Source organism: Taudactylus pleione, unplaced genomic scaffold, assembly GCF_031769625.1.
Source record: "Taudactylus pleione unplaced genomic scaffold, aTauple2 ptg000529l, whole genome shotgun sequence".
NCBI lineage: Eukaryota > Metazoa > Chordata > Amphibia > Anura > Myobatrachidae > Taudactylus > Taudactylus pleione.
In genome coordinates, this window is record NW_028284931.1 from 4,797,720 (window position 1) to 4,824,661 (window position 26,942).

Here is a 26,942-nt window from a genome sequence, read left to right on the forward strand (position 1 = left end):
TTTTTATCTGTCTGCATATACAATATGAAATGGACATGCAAAACTACCCTGAAACAAACCAAAAAAAATTTAAACTGGAAAACCCCACTATAAACTGAATGCTAAAACCACATTTTTTTCCAAGGGTAAGGTCTTAGATTACCTTGACAATGCAAATAAAATGGCTACTTTAATTCATAGCAAAAAAAAAAAATAAGATAAATATTGCTACCTGTTCAAAATAAATTAATGTGTTCTTATTTTATTGAAGAATTTTAGAGCAATTAGGTTGAAGGAAATTCAAAAGATAGAATTAGAAACACAACACTATAAAGTTAAAATAAACCACACTAATGATTCTGCTGAATTCAATAAAAAACAAACATATGTAACTTGAACACCACAATGCATTTTTTCTTTGTAAATAACAAATGTGATCTTAACTAGACATCTTTTAAAGCTACTTGGTAAAAGCTCAGTTTGGTAATAAACAGGCCTTACCCAAAACAGGACTGCTAAAAGCTTTACAAAAATAGCCACACAAAATGGTTTCACTGGCACTTTTCATCTACAACAAGGAAATAAGTCATTTATTTCACATGGTGTTCTGCAGAGCCCATTCATTGTATAAAAACACAGCAAAATACTGTCCACTTTTACTATATTAGAATTTAGAGCCGATCTTGTGCTGCTTTCTCAAGGTAATACACATTAACTAAGTGGCGTTTCAAATGCTTTGTATATTCCTCCACTTTCTTGAATGCACGATCACAGAAAATGCACACAAAACTCTCAGTGGAGAGGCTCGCACCAACAGAAGACAATGCCACAGCCGGCTGTGCATCTATGTTTTCTTGAGCTGACTGTAAACCATTTAAGCCAGAGTCATCACTTCTTTCTGAAACATTATCACTTATATCACTGCCTTCGTGACTATGGATTCCTTCATCCTCCTCAATTTCTGTGGATTCATTTTTGGAGGCATCACAGGGAGCGTGCGCAATGCCTTTTGGATTGTGATCATTTTGAGTTTGTACAATAGGTGTTGAGGGAAGTTCTCCCATGTCATTTGCATTTTGTTCTAGTTGTTCCTCACTTACTTCCACACTATTTAGATCTGATTTATATCCAGATTCATCAATTGTAGGATCACAATGAGAGTCATGCAAGTGAAAAGTGTCTGTTACTTTTGCAATTTGTTGAGATTCATCTGCTTGAAATGTATTGTTGGAAGTCTGTATTCCTGATGAGCTTTGAGTCTCCATAACTTGTTGGTCAGTGTTTGAGCTCATTATAGAGTTATCTGAATCTTCAATATCTTTTATACCCAACCCAGTTTCTAGTTCAGAGGGCAACTCATTGGGCTCCTTTATTATTTCCCCGGGCACTGAATTAAGAACAATGCTGGTATCGGATAAATCATTATCTATATGGTCTTCAATTTTATCATCTCCTTCCTGCACACTGCTCTCCACTATTTCTGAGGCTATGATTTGATCATCTGCTGGTACTGGAGCAGACGGAAGATAGTTTACCACCGCTGGAATATCAATGCTGTTCTCTGTTTCGTTTTGTAACGATTTATGTTCAGAATCATGATCTTTAGGTTGCTTACTAGATTTGCTTTTTGTCGTTTCAGCTGCGCGCGTTATGGTTTTCTTCCTGAATTTATTTTTGAAAGGTTTACTTTGTTTATTCTTGGTCAGGCACGCCTTCTGCCTCTGGGATTTTTTAGCTCCGACTTTTTTTCTAGGCAAGTCATGCGTGTGCTGGATTATCTGTGCCAATCTCCTCTTCTTTATATTGGTATTTTGTGCATCGCTTATTTTGAGAGGCTTTTCAGATACCACACTAGATTTTCTTTTAGCACATTTAGCTTTTAAAGTTTTTTTACCCTTATTAGCATCCTGATCGGTCTTGTGAGAAGACAGCTTGTGGCTCCGTGTGGTTATCTGGCCAATGAAAGAACTGGCAACTTGTTTAAGCTTTACACATTTCTCCTTATCCGCTTTTACTTTTCCATCAGATTTTCTTTCTGTGGACTCTGGTCTTACTTCAGAGTTTTCTTTCTCTTCCTGCTTACTTGCGTCAAGGTCTGAACCAGCTATGTCCCCTTTTTTTGTCCTTAGCTTGACTTTGGAAACATCCATGGTGATGTCAGCACAACCTGAGTGCCTGGATTTGATGTGATACTGCAAATTACACTTCTTTGACGCAGCATAATCACACACAGGACACAAGAACTGTCGCGGGTTAACATGCAGTTCCACATGTTTTTTAAAGTTGCTGCGGTCTGCAGTCTTGTAGTTACAGTGTGGGCACGTTAAAGGTTTTGGTCCATTGTGGACCTGTCTGGCATGTCGTGTTACTTCGTGCTGGTTTGAAGCTACGTAACTGCACTGCTCACATTTAAATGGCTTTTCACCTAAACAAATGAAAACAGTTTTAATATATCAAAACATAAAATTGCACCTGACAAACACATTATTATTTTCAAATACGACAATACAAAACAGAAAGAATAGCAGATAACATGCACAATTATGGAAAAATATAAAATTCATACCCAGCTGCTCCATTGAAGGCGTTAAGAAAGAAAAGTATATATATATATTGTTAGAAGGCGCATGACAATTAGGCTTAAATGTCATCAGATTTTAGTAGGCAAAACATTTAAAGGTTTTAAAAACTACCTGATGTTACCCTCTTCCACCAGTAATGGATTATACACTTGTTCACTAGTAAGGACGGAATGGAACAGTGCGCCTGATTCACTACGGATCGCTACGGCGACTGCGATTACGCACGCAGGTCTGCTGCGAAAATCTGGTAATGAATGCAATCGCAAAGCCGTCGCACAGCCATCATAGAGACGCCCACTACCGCTATCTCAACAGTACTACCTTGCAGTCCTACGTATACATCGAGTAACACAGGGCTCGACAAATCCCGGGGGCCAGGTCGCCATGGCTACCAGATTTTGCTGTCTGGCTACCAGATTATGCAGTGAGGGAGGAAGCAGATCCTCATCAGCTCTGGCGGAGATTCGTGCCAATAGTATTGCGGTGTTCATATCACGCGCAGGAGTGAATGTGCCGAGTGCGGTGACTGCTGTGCCTGTCCCGACCTGTGCTGACGACTTCTCTCCATCCTGGCCTGCTCTGATCCCTGCTGTCTGTCCCAGTCTACGCTGATCCTCCTGTACGTCCCGACTGTCTACTGTCTCCGGCTGGGAATACATACGATTTACCTAATCCCGGCAGCGGCATCCCGGCAGAGGAAATCGTCAAAGGTAAGTATTTACTAAACTAATTCTACCCCCTAACCCTCCCTTAGGGGTGCCTAACCCTAACCTCCCCCCAAGTGCCTAACCCCAAGTCCCCCCCGGGAACCCTAAACCTAATCCTCACAACCCGCGGCTGTCTGCACCCAGCTTACCTTCGACCGGTAAGAGGGGTGTCAGGCTCCCGACGTAGGTAAAATGGCAGGCGTCGAGACATACTACTTTCACTACTAAGGAATCTATATTTGAACCTCTATATACCCCTGCCTATACCTTCTAATATCCTACCTATAAACCTCTAAGGATGACGCTATTTTGCGTACGCAGTCATACAGTAAAGACTCCAGACTTGGAACGTGTGGTTCCAAAGCACAAAGTATTATTCAAGTAAAAGTAGTCAGTTACAAGCTATTGATCCATACACAATTCGGCGCAAAGGAATTATACAGAACCAAGTACAGTATACATACACAGCGCTCTCTGGTCCAGATGTTAGGCTTCAGCAAGAAACCCCTCGTCCGTCAGCATTCAGCAAGAAGAACAAGAACCTAGTGTTGGAGCACACATTTATACCCCCCCGGAATAGACAGAACAATAGAGTAGTTTGTTGCTTATGCCATTGGTTCCCAAGGGGGAAGCATCTGTTAGAGCGTTTAACAGGCTGGTTCAAATAGACACACCCAGCCTCCAACAACTGGGGGTCTCTGCCCTCCCGCACCATGCAACATCCTAACAGTTATTCATATAATATACATTTTGTTGCTTGAAGTCTCTGCGGTCCATAAGTTGAGAATGCATGATGCGATCTCCACACCGATAATACCGGAATTCTGTTGAAAGAGTACGCATCAGTACAAAACCAAACACGGCTTACTTAGCATATATAAAACCTTAGTTACCAAATAATCTTTATTTCACTGAATTTATACTGAGCAAACTTAAATCTTATACCTTAAAGCTTATTAAACCTTTTATGTGAATATGTAATGTGTAAGTATGCGGGGTGTGATGTAAAGACGCTAGTTAACTTGGGGCAGATGCGTGCGCATGAAGCTAATAAAACAGTGTTTTCATACAAGGTCTTATGCATTCGCTAATATGCGATTAGTTACCAGCACAATTGTGCGTATTAATGTGTGTATGAGAAATGGTGCACTTAAATCTCACTTACTAAGTGAACACCTAGCAGTGTGGAATGCTGAGCCTTATAGTTCCACACCCCCCCCTCTCTCAGCAGCCCCCACCTTTCCCAGGCTCAAAAGAAAAGTCCTTTGTTCTCCCAGACTCTTGTGTGAATGCAAATGTTTTACCCCCAGCTGTGAAGCTGGGGCCATTCTGTCTGGGTGCGGGACTAAAACCTGTTCAGGATTCAGACAAATTCAATTGTGTAGATCAATGCCTGGGTTATATTACAATTGCCACAACTATACATGTCTGCATACAGGGATTCCCAATTTGTATGTAAAACACTCATTGTCTATTCTATTTACTTTTTCTCAGGAGGCTGTTCTTCCAGTTGTCCTTGATAGATTATCAAAAACATTGCCATCTGTACTTGTGAGTTGTAACTTAAAATGGCGCTGGTCGCAAAATGGCGTCTTGTAGATTCTTCTTTCTAAAATGGAGTCTAGCTGCTATTCGCAGTCCTACACACTTCAATTTTAAACTGATCTTGTCCAGTTGATCTTTATCCAGCTTCGACAGTCCACCCTTTGATAGCGAACAACATGCTATCACAATCTATTAGAATTTAATTTAGGCTTACATTTACATATTAGTGTTATTATGGGATGGCACAAGGTGGCTCTTACTCCATCAATAATGTGTCTCTGAGTGGGGACATAAAACTACTATTATACGCACACCACGGATCTTGGAAGATCATGTGAAAGATGTGGGGATGCACCAGTCTTATAAAAGCAGTCTTGAAGGGGAATTTAGACTTTACATTATCTGAGGTGTTTTAAAAATAACATTTCAATAATACATTCTATGCATGTCTAAATAGAATACATTAAATGATGGTATTTCCTAGTTCAGGGTTGTAATGCAGTTCTATATTTACCTAGGTATTCATATTGACCACCATCATAATTTCATTCTTTCGTTTTACTCTATTTTTACATTTTCCACACAATAGGAACACACTGGACGCATATGCCAATTATTATGATGACAATTAGTAGAAGGATCAAGACTTTGTCTATGCTGGCAATCACTTTCTGGACCCATTCCCCTAGACCTGAGAACCATTTCACTGGGTTCAGCCATGAAACCCATCCTTCTATCTTCTCCCCTACTAAAGCGTTATGGTTCTTACGAAATTCCCATTTTAGCTGCAGAATTTCATCCATCTTCCGGTCTATCACCTCCTTGGGGTCGCTGGTATCATTGGAGACATAAGTGCAACATTTCACTCCAAATTGGGGGGCTAAAGTTACGCAATACCCTCCGGTAACAGCATTTAACACTAGCCTGTGTTCTTTCTTGTACGCTTGCAATTCTCTCCCTGTATACCTGAATGTGTCATCGTACATCTCGGTGATATTATCTATCAATTTAGCAAGATCCTGAATATATCTAAAATTTAGTGTTCCCCGAGCGATCCTGGTGGGATCCAGTGCTACTAAAACTTTAAAGCCAGTTGTCTCACTAATTAACTGAGTGGCTTTATGCACGTCACAAGGCATATTTATTTTGCCTCTGTGTTCATATTGCGTGTGAAGATATGGTGATGGTGTGTTTTTATGTATACTAAGCATTTCAACATGTGTGAGGGTCATAACTTCTGGAAGTATTCTTCCCAAATAACATAACAATTACAATACTAAGATTGGTCAGACACTCCCCTGGTTTGGTATAGCACTCCTCCTCCTGACTCCACTCCATCAGCTCTGCCATCAGCTCACATTTACTTTATCGGTCCCCCATCACAGAAACTGGGTATCCCCAAACAGATCATCATGACAGAAACTTCTGGAAGAAAGAACTAGGATGACCACAGCAGACTACTCCATTGCTGGAAGCACTGATCTACACATTTCTTTAGCTCAGATATCTCACCGGCACATTTTTAATCCTTCCAGCACACGCTCGCAATCGACAGGTCCACGTTATCGGCCTGGTCTCTGCCTTGTATCTCCACCGGTTAACCTCCCTATAGCGAGTGGGATGGACCCACGTATCTTCCTCGGCCACCCTTTGAGGATGTGGTATCGTCAGATACGGACGTTTCCACTGATCAGTCAAAACCTGAGCTAAAAATAATTTGGATCATAACAAATTCTCCAGGTTTGACATCATGACAGTTTGCATTAGACATGTTAGTTAATAACACTTTCAATTTCGGTTATTCGCATTCATCTTCGTGAGACCCTGCACAGTAACCTCATTATCATATTTTCACATGAGGCTGCCTGTTTGAACAGTATCTCAAACGGGGGCAAATAAAGGAAAAGACAGTCTGGGATAATCTTAGTGTTGTTACCCATCACCTTACACATGTTCTTGGAAATGTCACCAGTAAAATAAGTCCCCCTATCATTTTTAATAATTCTAGGGATATAGTTATCTGCATACAGGTTCCTGCAATTAAATCTTGTTATTAATAGTTACTGCTCTAAATAATGCCTGGGCCACTGGGTTGGATAGTATTCAGAGTATTCGACCTTAGCCTGGCATGGCTGCCGTTTTATCCTTAGCAACCTTGTGTCCTGTGAGTGAGAGATAAAGCACAACAGTTTAATATCATCTAAACATGACCTAAAATACAACAATAAATCGTCCACATTTTACATTAGAACAGATCCATTGATAGGTTGAAAAGATTGTAAACAGTCATATAAAGGCTGGGAGAAGATACTGGGGTTGCCTATGAACCCATGGGAAACCCGTGGTCATGTGTGGTGTTCTTTACTTTGCAGTACTTATGTGTCCCACTTGGTGACAGTTAAAACATAATTTTGAATGGGGTGCATGAAAGGATTGTTGTGGGAGTTGAGCAAGAGGAAAATTTGGTGGGTATGGGTAAGGATGTGAAGGATAAGGGTATTGTGGGAGGTATGAAGTTTGTGGGTAGTATGAGGCCTGTGGTTGTGTATGATATGTGGGGTAAGGATGCGTTTGCTGTGGTGGGATTGGTGAGGACGTGTAATTGTTCAGGTGCAGGTGTGTGTGTGGGTGCAGGTGTGTCGGTTTGCTGTGATGTTATTGTCATTCCTTCCAGAGCTTGGATACTGACAGCCATTAGTTTTTCACTCTGGGTCGCTCTCTTCTTTGTGATATTTTTATCATGTTCTATGGCAGATTCTGTGAGTGTATCTATTGTGACTCCCCTCCAGCCAGGTTGTGAGGTCTGAACCAGAGTCTTTAAGTCGTCTTTCAGACCGTCCATGAGTACCGTGACTATCATTCCCCTGTGGTGAGTGCTATCTTTAATATCTTCTAACCCAGTGTACTGGGTGATAGCCTGCAGAGCCCGGTCACATTAACCTTCTGCAGATTCTCTCTCCTTTTGCTTAATGGTGAAAATTTTGGGCCTGATTCAGACCCACTCGCGAGCGGCTGTCCGCTCGCAAGTGGGTCGATGTTATGGACTGAGCATGCGCACGACGGAGGGAGCTCCGTCGTGCGCATGCGCCAGACGCGACGAGCGAAGGAAAGTCCTTCGCTCGTTGTGTCCGATCAAAGGGGGCGTGCTGTTAATGTTGATTGACAGCACGCCCCCTTTGGTAGGCGTGCCGGGGGCGTGCCTCCCTGACGGGGGCGTTCCCACGGGAGCGCCTCCCGTCAAAAGCCGGCCCACTGACATCACTAGTGATGTCAGTGGGAGTGATTTTGGCTCTGATAGAGCCAAAATCACTCCGGAGCTTGCGGTTGAAAACCTCAACCGCAGGCTCCGGCTCGCAATTTCGATGGTCGCGATGGTCACGACCATCGCGGCCATCAAAATGCACGCTCGTATAGCCTGTGGGTGGTGACCCACAGCTATACGAGCGTCCAGGAGGACGCTCCATTTTCATGGAGGCCGACCCTCAGAGCGTGCGCTCTGCTCAGAGCGTACGGCTCTGAATGAGGGCCTTTGTTCCAGTTAACTACTACTGTTAAATATATACCCAATTGAGTTACAATGCGGGAAATGTTACCTTGGTTTACTTGGTCTGTTAAGGAAACGTCGCCATCCAATACACAATCCGTGATAAATTTTGTCACGTCGGTATTGCGTGGCAGACAGGCCCTTAACACCACTCGCCAATCTTTATTAGTTGGCTCATGTGAACTACCCAAATTCCTCAAAAATCTTCAACTTTTGGCTAGTTCCTTTTAGGGATCGGGGAAATCATTTATGATGGAATTTAGTTCTGCTCTTGTCCAAGGACAATGCATTACTACTTCCCTCGTGGGCACTACACCGTTTGCATCTGCATTTCCATTCGGAACGGTTATTGTCCGAATGGGATGCATACCGGCAGCGCTGCTACCTTTGACCTTGTTACTTGGCTGGGGGTTTAATCTGCTGCTGCTACGTATGGTATTAACAACTTCCTCTACGGGTGCAGAGGGTGTTAGCACTTCCCTTGCTGTTACCGATGAAGATGGCGGCACCACTCGTGATTGTGGTAATCCAGCATCTATCATTTGCACAGCATGGGAAATGGCAGACATTACAATAGGCTCATCATCCACATCATAAACATTTTCCTTATGGTTGTTTAAGAGGGTACAAATTGCTTGTTACATTTTTATGGGTATTTTTGGTAACTGTACTTGCACCTCCATCCACATAAGGTGGGGGAGGTGAGCGTGAACTGCTGGTAATACTCTCCACAACGCTACCTTGTCGCACATGCGCACCATATTGTGGCTCTCCCGTATTGCAATTTAGCGTCGGATGTATTTTCTGGCAATGCGCTCGCAACGCTAGTTTGCGTCGCTTGCACATTTTTAAGCCACGCATCCCCTTCATGCTGCCACACTTTTAAACATTCATAATATTTTACCTTTTTCTCTCGGGAGCGAATCAAACTGATGTGATCCCGGACATTATCTAATACATCTTTATCAAAACTACCAATTCTGGGAAACGGTCTAACACTCTTCATCGTCATTTTAAACCATACATCACAATACGTTATTGCTTAAGTACCGTACTTAGTATGCATAATACGACGGGCCGATCCAATCGGAGCTTTCATTAGCAGCACATCATTGTCTAACATCTCTACTGTTTGCATGGCTCCCATTCTGAGACAAAATCCTACACTTTTCAATAAAGATTTAAACTGGTGAAAGACAATCAAGATACTTTCACTTACCTGTGGACGATTTAAGTCGGCGGCGCCCACACACCTGGATAAGATTTGAAAAAGGCAACTTCCACACCTGGATAAGATTTAGTAAGGCAACTTCCACACCTTTATATGTTTGTATGTCGGCTACTTCCACGCACCTCTCTACAACAAAGACAACATGTACACCTGCTACTGTGCATAGAACGGTAAAGCTACTTACCGAGCGGCTAGACTAACCCTTGCACCTAGCCCTTAAGGATCATACGAAACCCTTAACTGTAGGGAACAAGTTACCCCTACCAACAAATATTCACTGTTACACACTTTTTTCCTGCGCAGAAAAATACACGTTAACCCACATATTGATAACAATTGAAAAATGTAAACCTCAACGGCTTTATTTAAACATGTGGCAGCACAACCGGAAGTACGTATACACTATTGTGCGACCAATCGCATACACAATAATGCGACCACACAACCGTATATTGACTTTTTAGCTGCGTACGCAAAAGTGCGTCTTTACTGTGCATAAAACTGCGACTCAGCCGCGTACTCAATACTGCGGCACCCCTTTAAACGTTAGGTTCTAGCAACAAAGGAAAACAAACTTTTTCCTCTCTTGTCCTTTTATTCTAGTCAGCTTCCTTGGCTCACACGAAAACGGATCGCGATCTTTCAGCACAAAGCGGTTGCAGGTAAAGCCTGCATGTGGCCACTCCACCCTTTGCTGAGATATCGATAACCGTATGAGTAGGTAAGTGACTTCACGATGAGCCCCCAACTAAGGAATCTATATTTGAACCTCTATATACCCCTGCCTATACCTTCTAATATCCTACCTATAAACCTCTAAGGATGACGCTATTTTGCGTACGCAGTCATACAGTAAATAAAGACTCCAGACTTGGAACTTGTGGTTCCAAAGCACAAAGTATTATTCAAGTAAAAGTACAGTCAGTTACACGCTATTGATCCATACACAATTCGGCGCAAAGGAATTATACAGACCCAAGTACAGTATACATACACAGCGCTCTCTGGTCCAGATGTTAGGCATCAGCAAGAAACCCCTCGTCCGTCAGCATTCAGCAAGAAGAACAAGAACCTAGTGTTGGAGCACACATTTATACCCCCCCGGAATAGACAGAACAATAGAGTAGTTTGTTGCTTATGCCATTGGTTCCCAAGGAGGAAGCATCTGTTAGAGCGTTTAACAGGCTGGTTCAAATAGACACAGCCAGCCTCCAACAACTGGGGGTCTCTGCCCTCCCGCCCCATGCAACATCCTAACAGTTATTCATATAATATACATTTTGTTGCTTGAAGTCTCTGCGGTCCATAAATTGAGAATGCATGATGCGATCTCCACACCGATAATACCGGAATTCTGTTGAAAGAGTACGCATCAGTACAAAACCAAACACGGCTTACTTAGCATGTATAAAACCTTAGTTACCAAATAATCTTTATTTCACAGCATTTATACTGAGCAAACTTAAATCTTATACCTTAAAGCTTATTAAACCTTTTATGTGAATATGTAATGTGTAAGTATGCGGGGTGTGATGTAAAGACGCTAGTTAACTTGGGGCAGATGCGTGCGCATGAAGCTAATAAAACAGTGTTTTTATACAACGTCTTATGCAGTCGCTAATATGCGATTAGTTGCCAGCACAATTGTGCGTATTAATGTGTGTATGAGAAATGGTGCACTTAAATCTCACTTACTATGTGAACACCTAGCAGTGTGGAATGCTGAGCCTTATAGTTCCACACGCTCCCCCTCTCAGCAGCCCCCACCTTTCCCAGGCTCAAAAGAAAAGTCCTTTGTTCTCCCAGACTCTTGTGTGAAAGCAAATGTGTTACCCCCAGATGTGAAGCTGGGGCCATTCTGTCTGGGTGCGGGACTAAAACCTGTTCAGGATTCAGACAAATTCAATTGTGTAGATCAATGCCTGGGTTATATTACAATTGCCACAACTATACTTGTCTGCATACAGGGATTCCCAATTTGTATGTAAAACACTCATTGTCTATTCTATTTACTTTTTCTCAGGAGGCTGTTCTTCCAGTTGTCCTTGATAGATTATCAAAAACATTGCCATCTGTACTTAGCTTGTGAGTTGTAACTTAAAATGGCGCTGGTCGCAAAATGGCATCTTGTAGATTCTTGTTTCTAAAATGGAGTCTAGCTGCCATTCGCAAGATGGCGTCGTGCACGCTTCAATTTTAAACTGATCTTGTCTCAGCCAATTATCCAGTTTAGACACTGCTTCCCCTCCGGCTGCATAGGGCTCTCTTGTAGTAGGGTCTATGCGTGGCCAGGGTTTGCGGAGCAGCTTCAGAGTGATAGTGGTGTGACCATGAGGGGAGGGGGGGGTTTTGTTGTACTTTCTGCTACCATTGTTTTAATGTGGTCAGTTATGACTGGAGGGTGGGGGGGTGGAGCTGTGCAGAGCAGTGAGGTCTCCATTTTACTGTAGCCATTCTCCTATGACAATTTTGTGGACTAGTATAGGGTGTATAACAGTTGCATAACACACAGAGCTGTGCTACTCACTCCTGTAATTTTTTGGAGGGAACGGTGGCCTTGCTCCTACACTTTCATCGTGGCTCCTAGATTTTGTCGAGCCCTGGAGTAACATCGGACCCTCACGCACAATTACAGGTCTGACCTTACTCTGAAATGGCTAACCTCATTGCACGCAGTGAGTACACAATATGCGTATGCCGTCGCAGGGGCTAATTTATGCAAGCCCAAGCAGCGGAGTTCAAGTGACAAACAAGCATGCCTGCGTTTCTCCAACCAATCCTCCGTCACGACCTCCAAAATGCTGACATTCTATCCCTCGGTCTGCGATGGCTTTGTATCTGCGTAGGTGATTGCAGTGCAATCGCAATGCTAACTCACGCATATACACTGCTAAGCATACGCATGCACCGTCAGCCGTTCTGCGTATTGCTGGTGCAATCCATGATGAGTCAGGCCCAGTGTGTGTTATTTACAGGACTTTATCAGCTTTGTCAGGAATCGGATGATTTAACCAAATGATGATGTGCGCGCAGTGTCATCTGTGGCAAAACACATGTGGGGGGGGGGGGGGTGTCTTAATTTCCATTTAGTCTAATTAAATTATTTCCGCTAGTATTTTGATTGTTCAAATTTATTATACAGCAGGCCAGGCCCAATGGAAAACCTGTCTGGTGTGTAAGACACTGAAAATAAAGAATTTGTTATAAAACATCATTATATATATATTAATTCTACAGCCCTTGGCTCAGTTGCCATTTTATACTTGGTTAATAGCTCATAATGCCTTCATGATCTGGTTGCTAATCAAGTCTTCATGATTGAAGGTATATACTGGATTCATCAAAATGACAGCATAGCAGATATGGAGACGAAAAGGGAGGCTGGCCCCAGCACAAAATGTAAAAATGGTTCAAATTAGCTTCAATTTGAAGATGAGTTGTGACTTGTGAAAGGTGCTCCCACAAGTATGTTAAGACAGTAGAAAGAAACGGAGAAAAAAGTACTTCTCTATGGGGCACACTTACGCAGAATATACACTTTAAAATTCAAAATGTTATTATATAAAATGGACTCACCTAGACATAGCATACATAAACCAAAAGTAAGGCAACAAATTGGTATATTTGCTCCTAGATATCAATGGTGTTCCATAATTCAAAACTTCTGAAAACAAAGTTGCCAAAAATTTGTATAATACAGAGCAATTGAGTCATATGAATCTCACTGTCCATGACTTGGACCTCCAGCATTTGCAAATCTTTTCCCAATACACCACAGGAACTAGATACCATAAACACAGCTAATGCAATTAAAGCAAACCTTTATAGCCATCATGGCTCCCCACACAACGCGCCATATCCACTGAACCTAACCTCATCAGGAACACCCCCTTGTCTAACCTATGCTGCATCAGGACGCTACACGGCGATTGGACCTTACAACAGATGCAGCACTTTACTAATACTAACCTTCACTGAGCCTACCAGCTCATCGTCCTTTCAATACTCAGGCACAGTAGCAGTCAGAGACCTGTAAGGGGCTCATTCAGACCCGCTCGCTAAGATGCAAACTCTCGCTGCTGCCGATGGTATGCAGTGTGTATGCATTGTGCGCATGCATCACAGAGCGAAAGTTCACAATGCATTTGCTTGCTGCGCATAGACAGCCCAGCAGAGAGTGACAGGGGAAGCCGTTTGTAGGTGGTAACAGGGGCTGGCCATTAAAAACGGGGGAGTGGTGCAAACACAGGCATGCCTGAGCATTTCAACAGCGTTTTAGAGGTGTGCATAATTAAAAGAAAGCATCATAGTACATGTCACCTGGCTTGTTTTTACACTGAAGAGCTCACAGTGCTTGCGGAAGGGTATGGTCAACCTCAAGCGCTGCGATAGCATCTGATGTAGCAATGGTTGCATACACTTCCTGGGCATGACGTACACAAGTGGGCGTCTTAAGACAGGCTGGTGGGTGTCTGCATACACTATGTGATCGCTGTCCAAGAAATACTGGGCGTGCAAAATGCATTGCTGTGTGGTAGCTTTGCCTACACAATTTGCATATACATCGTGCGAGCGGCTCTGAATCAGCTCCTCTGTTCAATGCATGTTGCACATTAATGGTCTAATTTCCCTGCAACATTAAGAGTCCCAACCACTCAACCAACACTTTTTTCCCAAAAACCACTCAGAAATTGTCGGGTTTTTTTAATGACTGAATTAGGTCAAGAATATCATTTTAAAACTTATCCAACACTATTTTATAAAAAAAATAATATTTTTTTAAACATTGTATTTGATAAAAATAGCAAGTGTTATGGTATACTGTAATGATGGCCATTGACAGCTGTACCATTGATGGGCGATGAGATCAATAGAAACAATTGAATGCTTTGAGACCACAGCCACTGATGTTTCATTAACATCAGTTTGCAAACCATCGTTGGTTGATGGCCATCCCTAGTAGGGATAAGCGGGTTCGGTTCCCTGAGAACCGAACTTGGGGAATCCGAGCATACTCTGATTTTCCCGCCTGACTCTGATCTGAAAACTAGGCAAAACGTCATCATCCCGCTGTCGAATTCTCGCGGGTTTTGGATTCTATAAAAGTTCCGCGATCGCCGCCATTTTTCATTCCAGCTGTAGCCCATAGGGGCTGGCTGGCTGTAGCCCATAGGAGCTGGCTAGTGTGCTGTGTTGTCCAGGGGGTGCTCTGTCCATAAGGGGTGCCCTTCACCCCCAGTGTGGAAAAAAAAACAAAAAAAAAAAAACAAAACAATTGTGTGTGTGTGGTTCTGTGCGTTAGCCCCAACTTAGCTGCGCTATATAATTGCTTGGTGACACTGCTGTAAGACCGCAGTGAATATGGAGGACAGTCACATGACCGGAGAGCAGGATCCACATACCAGTCTTGTAGCTGCCGGCAGCAGTCATGACGACAATGCAAGGCCGTCAATCTATGAACCAGGGCTCAAGTCAGGCCAAAAAAAAAAAAAATTATCTAAAAGCTAATGGAGCGTACACACGGTCAGATTTGTCAGATTTGTCAGATGAACGACTGAACGATTAAACGATTTGGACGATTTGACCAAAGTTTTGAACGATTTGAACGATTGAACGATTTTTAACTGCATTAAAATGAATGGAATCGTCCAAGTCTGACTGCAAACCCATCAGATGTCAGATATCGTTATCTGACAAACGGGAACGCGCATCGTTGATCGTCCATCGTTCAGGCATGTCAGATATGAACGATTTTTCATCAGATATGAACGATTTTTAAATCGTTATCGTCCATATCTGAAGAAAAAATCTGATCGTGTGTATGCACCATAAGTTAGCTTTAGATAAACATAAAATTGGCAATATGCCATTCACTACACGAAGTGGCAAGGAAAGGATAAGGCCTTGCTTATAGAGTGGTACCAAAAAAAATGGTCTCCAAAAAAAATCACAGATCCCCGAGGAGTGTCCAAGTGTGTCCTCGGTTGCCATGTGTGAGCCTGACCTTTCTAATAATGTACTTGAAGAGGATCGTACTTCCACCATTTGTGTGCCCTTTGCAAATGTGGGGATCAACATTTTGACATTTTGAAATCGAGGATGCTTCTGTGGAATTGCACAAGGAGGATGAGGAGGATATTTATGTAGTTGGCGATAACAACATGGATGTTGATGAGGATGTTTGTGCAAAAACTGTAAAATCACAAACAGGCAACAGCTGTTGCCCATGGTGGGAAAAATCCCATTGTTGGCATGCCTTGGCAAAGGACCATAAAATCCACATCTCATGTGTGACATCATTTCCACCCAAATCTGGACAACCATTGCCAAGCCATTTGTAACCGTTGCCATATAACAGTGAGTAGAGGTAAGGACCTTAACCATCTTGGAACCTCTTCCCTGTTACATCACTTGCAGCGCATTCATCAAATTGGAAAGGGTATTTAAATTGAAACTTTGGGGACAAAAAAAAAATAATAATCAGTCCAGTGTCACCAAGCTGCTCCCAAACAGCCAGCTGCACAGCGGATTACTGATACCATAACAGCTATGCTGGTATTAGATGCGTGTCCAGAATCCACCATTAATGCAATGGGTTTTACACAGTTAATGGAGGTCATGTGTCCCCCCTACCATGTCCCTTTTAGATTCCACTTCTCTAGAATAGAAATTCCCAATCTGTACAAGGACATTAAAAAAACCCTTATTAATGTCCTCTGAACTGCCGTTGTGCCCACTGTCCACTTAACCACAGATATGTGGGCAAGTGGGACTGGGCAAACTAAAGATAACATGACTGCGACAGCCCACTGGGTAGGTGTATTGCCTCCAACAGTGCAAACAGCAGATAACAAATGCCAGCTTATTCAGAGGCAGGCTACTCTGTGTATCACCGGTTTCAGAAAGAGGCATATAGCTGAGACCCTCTTAGAGAAACTCAGGGAAATCATTGCAAAATGGCTTACCCCACTTGGACTCTCCTCAGGATTTGTGATTTCTGACAATGCCAGCAATATTGTGTGAGCATTACATGTGGCCGAATTCGAACACATCCCATGGTTTGCTCACACAATGAATTTGGTGGTGTAACATTATTTTAAAAATGACAGTGGTGTGCAGGAGATGCTCTCGGTGGCCCGAAAGATTTCTGGACATTATCGACATTCAGCAACTGCATGTCGAGGATTGCAGCACCAGCAAGAACTGTTGAATTTGCCCTGCCATCAGCTGAAGCAAGAGGTAGTAACTAGGAGGAATTCTACCCTCTATATGCTTCAGCGGATGGAGGAGCAGAAAAAGGCCATCCGAGGCTACACTACGGTCTATGACATAGGGAAAGGAGCGGGCATGCACCTTAGTCAAGCGTAGTGAATAATTTCTGTGTTGTGCAAGGTTCTCAAACCCTTTGCACTTTCCACACGTGAAGTTAGTTCAGACACTGCCAGCTTGCGTCAGGTTATTCCCCTAATAAGACTTTTGCAAAAAGCAGTTGGAGAAACTGAAGGAGGAGCTGAAACAAAGTGATTCCGCTAAGTGTGTGGGACATGTAGATCAAGCCCTTCATTCACTTTGACAGGATCCAAGGGTCGTCAATCTCTTGAAATCAGATCACTATATATGGCGACCATACTTGATCCTAGGTTTAAGTCACACCTTGTGCCTTTCTTTCTGACTGACATAAATCTGAAAAGATGCAAAGAGCTGGTTATGAAAAAAATGTCAGCTCAAGCAGAACGTGACACGGCAGCATCTCCTCCTTCAGTTTCTACAGCTGCCAGGAAAAAACTAACTTTTCCTAAGACACCCACTGCTGGCGATGATGCAGATCAGTCAGCAAAATCTAATGACATCTGGTTGGGTCTGAAAGAACTACCTACAATGAGTGACATGTCTACCATGACTTTGTTTGATTCGGTCACCTTTCAGAGAATGGTGGATGACTATTTTAGGGATAGCATCCAAATAGGCATTTCAGACAATTCGTTTCACTACTGGCTGGAAAAAGAGGCAATTTGGAGTCCCTTACACAAGCTGGCTTTGCTGTACACAAGTTGCCCACCCTCCAGTGTGTACTCTGAAAGAGTTTTCAGAGCAGCTGGAAACCTGGTCAGTGATCGTCATAGGATGTTACGTCCAAAAAATACAGAAGCGTCTGTAACGGTGGATTCCATTGGGGACAAATTCATATTGTGTGAAGAGGAGGATGCACTGATGGAAATGACGATGACGACATCTAATGTATTGTAAAGCCAGTTTGTGTATGGGATCATTGCCACCAATGTCCACTGCGCATTGGCAGCTTGATTTGTGGGGTATCCAAACAAACCGATCATTTCAGCCACAAGTGGCAGTCCTTGTCGCTGAAGTGATTGGTTTGTTAAACTGTGAATGTCCTGTTTCATATACACAACATAAGGGTGGGTTGGAGGGCCCAAGGACAACTCCATCTTGCACCTTATTATTTCCATTATGTGCTGGTTGGGGCATTGCTGCCTGACATTTTTAATGTTATGGTTTATGTCCAGAAAATTCTGAACCAATTGCTGCTTGTTGTGTCAACCCAACGGCACAAATCGCACAACAGTGACATTCAGCCAAAGGTTCTCAGCCCTTAAGGCTGCTACATGACCCAAAGGCCGCATCCTGCTTCACGGCCCAAAGGCCACCTGTCATCACTCCTCACCAGCCCTCAAGGCTGTAATGGCCACAACTTGCCAAGAGTTCCAGGCCTCAAGGCTGTTGCAGGACTGGTTCCTTCCTAATCATAGCTCTGTATTCCACTACTACTCAGCCTGGAGGCTGCATCAACAATTAACTATCAATTCTTTAGCCAGGGGCTGCGCCAATTTATCAAGTATCAACTCTTCTTACTTCAGCCAGTGATTGTATAAATTATCAACTCCTCAAAGCTCAAGGGGTACCCCAACCATCATCTTTACACAGTCCTCAACTCTATTTATCACTCGGTTTTGAGCCAGCTAGTTGGATGCAACCTTTTGGCCCTTAACTAGATGAAAAAAAAAATCAATATTATGAGCTGTGAGGTGGTCAAAATTGACTGGAAACGAGTGGAAATAAATGTTATTGAGGTTAATACTGTAGGAACAAAAAAAGGCCCATTTTCAGTGATTTTAGCTGTTTTTATGATTTTTTAAGAAAAATCCAGATCCAAAACCGAAAAACAAAACACGGTGGTGAGTTTTGGCAAAACCAATCCAGATCCAAAACCTGGGGACATCCAGATCCAAAACATGTGGGTCAGCGCACATCTCTAATCCCTAGTATACCATCTCTAAGCAGAGGCCCTATATAGAGTCTTGATTGTACAGGAGTGCCATAATAAAAATAAAGTGACCTATAACATCAATGTTAAAAATAAATAAAACCAGAATACTTTGGATGTGCCATAACATCATGACGTGCCCTGGTGTCATGAGGTCACTGTCCAATGACTGTCGCCATGGGAGTGGCTTTGCAGCCACTCTCTCACCAGCTACTTCTCTTCCAGTGTCGGAAGGCCCGTGTAGACGCCACTGGACCCTCCCACACACCTGCCGGACCCCCGCAATGCAAGCCAGAACCCCTTGCGGACGCCGGACCATCACGTACCCCCGACAGATGTACTCGTGTGTGTCATATATATATACATATACACACTGCTAGGGGGAGAGAGAGAAGGACAGCAACATCAGCGCTGCCCTCTCTGACCTGTCTGCAGCCGCCAGGCTGCTGCTAGCAGTTGAGGGAGTGAGGACAGCGACGCAGTGCTACCCTTCTCTGCCCAGTGGGTGCACAGACGCTGGGCTGTCAGTGCTGCTAGCTTCCATTTTCCCGGCGGCTGCTCTGTCCTGTTTGCAGCCGCCAGGGGTGGGTGCGACGGCGCTGGCCCACGGGGAGGGACAAAGTCTGCAGAGGGACCAGGAGGTCCTCCTGTGATTGGAGACTGCTAGAACATGATCTTCCAGCAGCGGTCCACAGAACTTTTCTGACTAGTCTTATCAGATACGACCATGTCAGGGAAAGCCCAGTTTGGTATGGTTGTATCTGAAACGACTGTGCCAGGCAAGTGGTTAAGCCAATTTAATTGCAGAGATCCTTGCAATATAAATAACATGTGGCACAGTTATTGAACAAATATACATTTACATTAATAATTGTGGTACACTGGGAAATGATTTGCATATACTGGATGTCCAGCATATGGACACGTATATCCATAGGACTCAATTACTCTGTGTTGCAAATAAAATGTGAATGTTTGGGGAAAAAAAATTTATGTAATTTATTTTGATTGAATTGACTGCGGTCAATTAAATCTGTGTGCATACAAGTAGTGTATCTAATAGCTTACCTACCTGTGTTACATGCATTGGAAAAAGATTGACAAATGCCGGAAGCCCGAGTCAGGGACAGAGACATTCATAGGACTCAATTGCTCTGTATTCGCTATCTTAATTGAATTGACTGCTGTCTCTACTTCTCTGTGTGACTACCAATATCATAACTTCATTCCCATGTCATATATAGGACACATACTCTCAGGATCAGCTATACTAGTGGGATACCACTGTAATTAACAATATATGGACGTTTGTGGTCTGTTTTTATGAATTGTTTGTTTCCTTGTCTCATTCCCAATTCTCACATCCACCACTTATTTCACCCCTCTCCTTCCCACTTATGTCTAGGGTTAATGTTTTTTAACTGGGTTTTTGGATGTTTTAACTGATGCAACAACTGATATCTAGGAGCCAACATAGCCAATTGTGCCCATACTTTCGTTTTATTTACAGTAGGTTAAGTCTAGGGGACTCCATTCTTTATTATAATATACAGATTAAAATTCATAATTAAATCTAAATAAAATCTAAATTTCCCTGACTGATCAATGCCCAGCCCAAACCCCTGGACCTAGAAACATGAAAATCGGGCAGTATATTCCTTCCATGACGTAGGTGCCCACTAAGGATGGAGTTTTTGAAATTCAACTCCTAAAGGAGGTGAAAAGGGCTAAAATGTGTCCTCCCCCTGTGCAAGGGATCGGTATGAATTACCACCGGCTGTTCAATTCCTGACAACGGAAGCCCAGCAGAGGTGAAGATCCCGACTGTGCTAAAGGTAAGTAAACTAGCCTAACACCCCCCTAACCCTCCCTTTGGGGCTTCGGATCTCGACGCCTGTCATTTAACCCTTGCCAGGATTAGACAGTCGGGAAGCCGGCGGTCGGGATTCCGTCCGTCGGCTTCCCGACTGCTTCCCCTGTGCAATGTCCTGATTGACTGTCTCATTGTGGCTGTATAACAGTTTAATATTCAAAAACCAACTGTCATCCCAAGTGCTGCTATACGTCACTGGCAGTTGGTGTGACTCCCCTATTTGAATAGTGAGGGAAGGGTTGGGGGTGAAGATACAATATTGGGTGCAGGGTTATGTGGTAAGGTCACAGTATTGGGTGAAGGGTTAAGGACACAGTATTGGGTGCATGGCTGGGGGGTAAGCATATAGTAGTAGGTGCTGGTTTATGGGTTAAGTGTTGAGGGATAAGGTCACATTATTGGGTCCAGGGTTATGGGGATAAGGACACAGTATTGGGTGCAGGGTTGGGGAGTAAACATATAGTAGTAGGTTCAGGGTTAGTGGGTAAATGTACAGTATGGAGTGTAGTGTTAGGGACACTTACTACAGAGGTGAGAAGAAAATGTGTTACTACAGAGGTGAGGGAGGGGAAGTTACTCCAGAGGTGAGTGAGGGGAATAAGTTATTACAGGTGTGAGTGAGTAATGTGTTACTACAGGTGTGAGGGAGGGATTGCATTTCTACACATGTGGGGGAGTGAAATGTCAAATGCGTTACTACGGCATGATTATTTCCAACATCTATCATCTATATGGAACTCCATTATCAATTCCAGAGTAAGTCATGAGTTAATTGTGACAGACAGAGCAAGGTCAAAGCTGCTATGATGAACCACTAAAGAAAGATTAAAAGAAATGTGCATTCTTGGGCTACCCTGCATCTTAGGTTTGGTTCATTGACCAATGCATAGTGTCAAAGACGATGCCAGTAGTTGAAAGGCCACGAAGGCTTTATCAGACCATTACCTAATGTAGCCCTCCACAGCAAAAACTGAACGGGCAAACAAGCACCAAAAGCCTTGCTGAATAGGTCCTGTTGTATAACTGCAGGTAAACTTTACTTTTAACATTCCTAGTCATATTTTTTGGTGCAACAAGTGGAGTGATGGCTGGACACTGTGATAAACTATTTGGGAAAGAAAAAAAACTGGCATACCTTAGATGCCTTATAGTCACACTGAAATGTTTTTTTTTTGTTTTAACTGTCCCTGCAGGTCATTCATGTGTATATTATATTACAACCAACCTGAGTGGGTCCGCATATGTCTGGTCAAATGAGTTTTCTGTGAGCTTGAATATGGACAAATTATACACTGATAAGGTCGTTCTCCTAAAATAAAACAGATTTATATTTAAAACACTACAACAGACAAATAATTCAAACCGCTTTAAAACTTTCTAAAAAGATATGAAATTATTGTTCTAAAAACAGACAGAAACAGAGAAACATTCAAACTGAATATTTATTTTGCGCTCACTTGCTGTCAGATCAGTTTAGAATCTAGTATGACTGCTAGAGAGATGTAATGAGCTTGTGCTCAGTTTAGCCAGCAGTTGTCCAGCTGTACCCATGCATAAACAGAAAAATCCCTACCCACACTGCCAACACGTATAAACTAATCACCAATTCCCAAGCATATTATAAAAATCCCTTTCATGCAAGTTTGGACCATAGTGAACAATGTAAATAATAAGCTATACCCAGTATGAGCGGGTTTGGTACAGACTCCCGGGGTCAGAATCCCGACAGGGTTAGGATACTGACATCTGTCGGTCAGTGTCTTAACCCTCCACCTCTCCCAACTGCATAAACTCAAACCCCTTCCCCAACCGCGTGCACCTAACCCTCCCCCTCCCCCCAGTACTTACCTTCTCGGGATGCCAGCGCCAAGATTCTGACAGGTAATGGCATCCCGACTGTCGGTATTATGAGCCCGATTCAGAGATGAATGCAATGGCGATTAGGTAAGCAGATCTAGCGATTGTTAACCATTGCGCATGCATATAAGCCACACTGCGCATGTGCTGCATTCACATTGCGATTGACGCACTTCGGAATGCATTGCACAGTGATTGACAGGTTGTCAGTGTTTGGGGGTGGTGGCAGAAAAATGCAGACATGCTTGTCCGTTTAAACTGAGTTACATAGGCATGCATAAATTAGCCACTGCGAGTGCACACACAGTATGAGAGCCCTCTGCGTAAGAGAAGAGCTCCCGAGTCTGCGGGTGGTCACGCGCAAATAAGGGGCGTAGCCTAGCTGTCACAAGGTCACGTCCCATTTTTGTGCAAACGCATTTGGTATGACATTTGCAGGAGCATGACCTTGTGTCACACCCCCATTTTTAGTCACGCTGGGGGTGAGCACAGCACATTGAAAATACACAACTTACATAATCTTCCCAATATAATTTTTTTCACTGTTGAAATGAAAGAAAAATCCAGAACCACATAAGATACACTACGAAAGCCAGATCCACATAATACATTTTAGAAACTAAATCCACATAAAATACATTGAAAAAGTAAGATTCACATAATACACACTTCAGCTCCTCCATGTGTCACTCCAGCCCCCTCCTTTGCCATTCCAGCCCACATTCATGTGCCATTACAGCCACCCACCATATGCCACTCCAATCACCACTACCGGAGATCTCAAAAGCCCCACCCTGCCCCCATAAGCATGAAAGCAGGCATCATCCTCCCAGCTCTCAGACTGCCTCCCCCACTGGCTCTCAGGCAGTAGTGCCCCTTATGCAGGCCCTCCCTGCAGTTTTGCTCCTTCTGCAATGCCCCCTATAGCTGTGCCCCTTCTGCAATGCACCCTGTAGTCGTGCCCCAAGTACTAGCTCTCCCATCCCGCCCACACCCCTGTATTCATGCTGGCACCGCTCCATGCCGTCCGGACTCCAGAGTCCCTCCGTCACTGCGACTTCCTGCTGGATCTAACTGGACTGCATCACTGGGAACGCTGGCCTCTGAAGCAACCAGAGGCGTCTTTAGCCTCCAATCGCTTCAGAGGCAAACGTTGACAGTTCCAGTGGGGGTCTGCCGAGCCGCATCGGAAAAACAAAACAGCCGCAGGTTGGCCACCCCTGGGCTAGAATAAAGATATAGTAGAGGAACAACCTAAGGACTTGGGTAAACAAGCACAATTTTTTTAATATTATAAAACACTATTCACTTTGCAACAACCACCACTGATCTAATCAGGAGAATTTAGGTTTATGGTAAACAGGTGATCCATATGTACTGTAGTGTTCCCTCTAGCTCTGGCGGCAGGCAGGGCGCCGGAGCTAGAGAGGGCAATCTTGTGCGCGCGCCGAAGGAGCGCGCGTCCGAAAAGGGGGCGTGGTTATGAAAAGGGGGCTTGTCTATAAGACGCGTCCCCTTTTCGTCATACTTGGGGGCGTGCCCGGCGCTTACGGACATGCCGGGCAGCCCCCAAGCGCTGCAGAAAGGGAGAATAGATGCCGGACGCATGCGCTCGGCGTCTATTCTCCGGCGGTGACCGGGACACCGCATGTTTCTCCACCCGCGGGACACTGCGTCCCGCGGGTGAGAACGGCTCCCGCAGGCTGTTAGGGCAGGGTGCTTTTTGCCCTCCTCCTGGAGGGCAGGGTGCTTTGTGCCCTCCAGAAGGAGGGCAGGGCGCCGCGCCCCGCTAAAACAGCCTAGCGGGAACGCTATGTACTGTATGCACCACTCTTTTTTTGCAAATGATCAGTTGAAAATTATAAACAATCGGCAGTTGTTTAGGACAGTTAAACTGCTGCAGTTGTTACAACAGTATAAAGATTACATAATGAGGAAATAAAAAATTGTTCTGCCAGCAGCAATAATATTGTCAAAAAGAGGCTGCTGGTATAATGTGGTGTCAACAACACTGTAAATAAAGTTGTCCCACAGTGAATCAAATTAGGTAAAAAATATAAAAAATAAAAGAAAGCTGAGATGTGTACAGATGTCCAATGAAGCAGGTCAAAAATTGTGTGTAAAAGAAAAAAAAAAAAAAAAAGTACAATCTTTTTTTATTTACATTTAAATCTGATATTTTAAACACAGGATTATTGGGGCATCATGAAGTAATTGTAAATGTTGTTCTACTTTAAAAAAAAATTGTCATTGGAGTCCTTAAACCAAAATATACAGCACTGTAGTGTACTTAACATTCTTCAGATATAGATTTTTTTCTTTTTTTAACCAGTAGATCTTTATTATGTAGTACAGATGTGTCCTCCAATTCCAGTAGCGCAAAACAGCCCCTCTTAGCTTGTGGGGTCCCATGCAACTGCTAGCGCCAAGCATCTTTTTCACCCAATCACGACAATAGCCTTTGTGACTTTTTACCTTCAAATGTATCTTATTCGCAGTGTGAGGCAAATAGGATCCACAAGCAGGTTCTGATATGCTGCATATAATTTAAATCAGCAGAAGCTGCTTCAGCGTCCTATTTGCCTCACTGTGTGAATTAGATGCACTTGAAGGTAAAAAGTTGCACAAATCGAAGTTCTGTGCTACCGAGTTGCATGGCGCTCGCGCGTTGTTTAACGTGACTTGTAGTGCACATAGGTAAGATATATGTTCTATATTGTTTTGAATTGACCTTGCATAGATTCGTATATATTTCATAGTACACAACTAAATTACAAAATAAATTACTCAAATGTTTCTAAATCTCTCTAAATATAGACAAATTTCCTTTCTTGTTGACCGGCTGGTGTCCAAAAGTATACAAATTCATAATCGTCTTCTAACACTTACTGTACTAGCAATAGCCATAATTTTATAGCAGGTTTTTATAAGAATCAAGTTATTTTTGTGTTTAGTTTACTTTAGTTGCTTTATTTGTTTTGGTTATAACAGTTAAGGTGCTCATCCACTAGATGATTAAGTTGAGAGGTTATGATCGTTCAATAGTTTGCAAAAATGTCTAAAACGACCAGCGATGCTCATACTTGCTGGTCGTTTAGGCATCTATCATCGTGCAAACATGCTGGTCAACCTGACGATAACATCAGGTTGAGCTAGTTTGCAGATGATTGATGAGCCTGCACTGAACAGTGCCAGAAGAATCTCACCCATGCCTATGCAAGGGGAGGAAGCTTTTAGAGGTTTATGGTATAAAATTCTCTATCCAAAATGTAGCAAATGCAGGAACCATTTTTCTTGGGTACAGAAATTGCTTATAACTTCAAATAATTCCAGCAGGTGGAAAAGCTGCAAAATAATATGAACATATGTACACAGCATGTTTACAGCCTTGGCAACAGTATAATTATGGATCCTGTGATAATAGAAACTGTTGCAGATGTGACCGCAAACATTTTGTATTCTGCAGTTAAATGTTGAGAGTGCCCATTATCAGCCATTAAATGAGATGCTACCATCCCAGCAAAACACTTCGAGCCTCTTCATACATTCTCTGATGATCAACTGAATGTTCAAAAATCAGCCTTTAATTAAATTTGCCTTCAACTGCAAACAGAAAAGTCCACTCTTCCCCTACCCATCATTTCTTTATCCCTAATTATATATATATATATATATATATATATATATATATATATATATATATATATATATATATATATATACACATACACATATACACATATACATACACACACAGGTTGAGTCTCCCATATCCAAATATTCCAAAATACGGAATATTTCTAGCATGACCAAGATAGTGAAACCTTTGCTTTTTGATGATTCAATGTACACAAACTTTAAAAGGCACAAGATTAAAAACATTGCATAAAATTACTTTCAGGCTGTGTGTATAAGGTGTATATGAAACACAAATGCATTCAGTGTTTAAATTTGGGACCCATACCCATGATATTTCATTGTGGTATGCAAATATTCCAAAATACGGAAAATTGCGTTATCCAAAATAACCCCTGGTCACAAGCATTCTGGATATGGGAGACTCAACCTGTAGCCACAGTGAGGAGGAGGAGGAAGGGGATTGCGGAGCAGCGCTCACCGTCAATGCATGCGCACGGCATCTATTCACAGCGAGGAGAGAGCTTGGGGCAGCCCAGCATGTCCATAAGTGCTTGGCACGTCTTCAAGAGTGACGTAAAGAGGGCGCATATTAAGGATACTCTCCATTCACGCCCTTTATTGGGCCGCTGTGACAGTGCCCTTTTTACGGTCTGCCCAGCTCCGGACCTACAATTAACACTATATTGCTACAAGTGTTTTTAT

The 26,942-nt window shown here is 43.0% G+C and overlaps 1 protein-coding gene across 1 annotated transcript in view; it reads right to left on the reverse strand.

Moving 5' to 3' along the window:
• Positions 1-305: 305 nt before the first annotated feature.
• The window catches only part of REST (RE1 silencing transcription factor), a 39,972-nt gene continuing 13,335 nt past the window's right edge, over positions 306-26,942 (reverse strand). Inside the window, exons 3-4 of the mRNA XM_088450836.1 lie at positions 21,970-22,053; positions 306-2,404 (exon numbers count right to left, since the gene is read on the reverse strand). Coding sequence (XP_088306962.1) covers positions 651-2,404; positions 21,970-22,053 — 1,838 coding nt within the window. The 3' untranslated portion in view covers positions 306-650. The remainder of the gene's footprint in view (positions 2,405-21,969; positions 22,054-26,942) is intronic.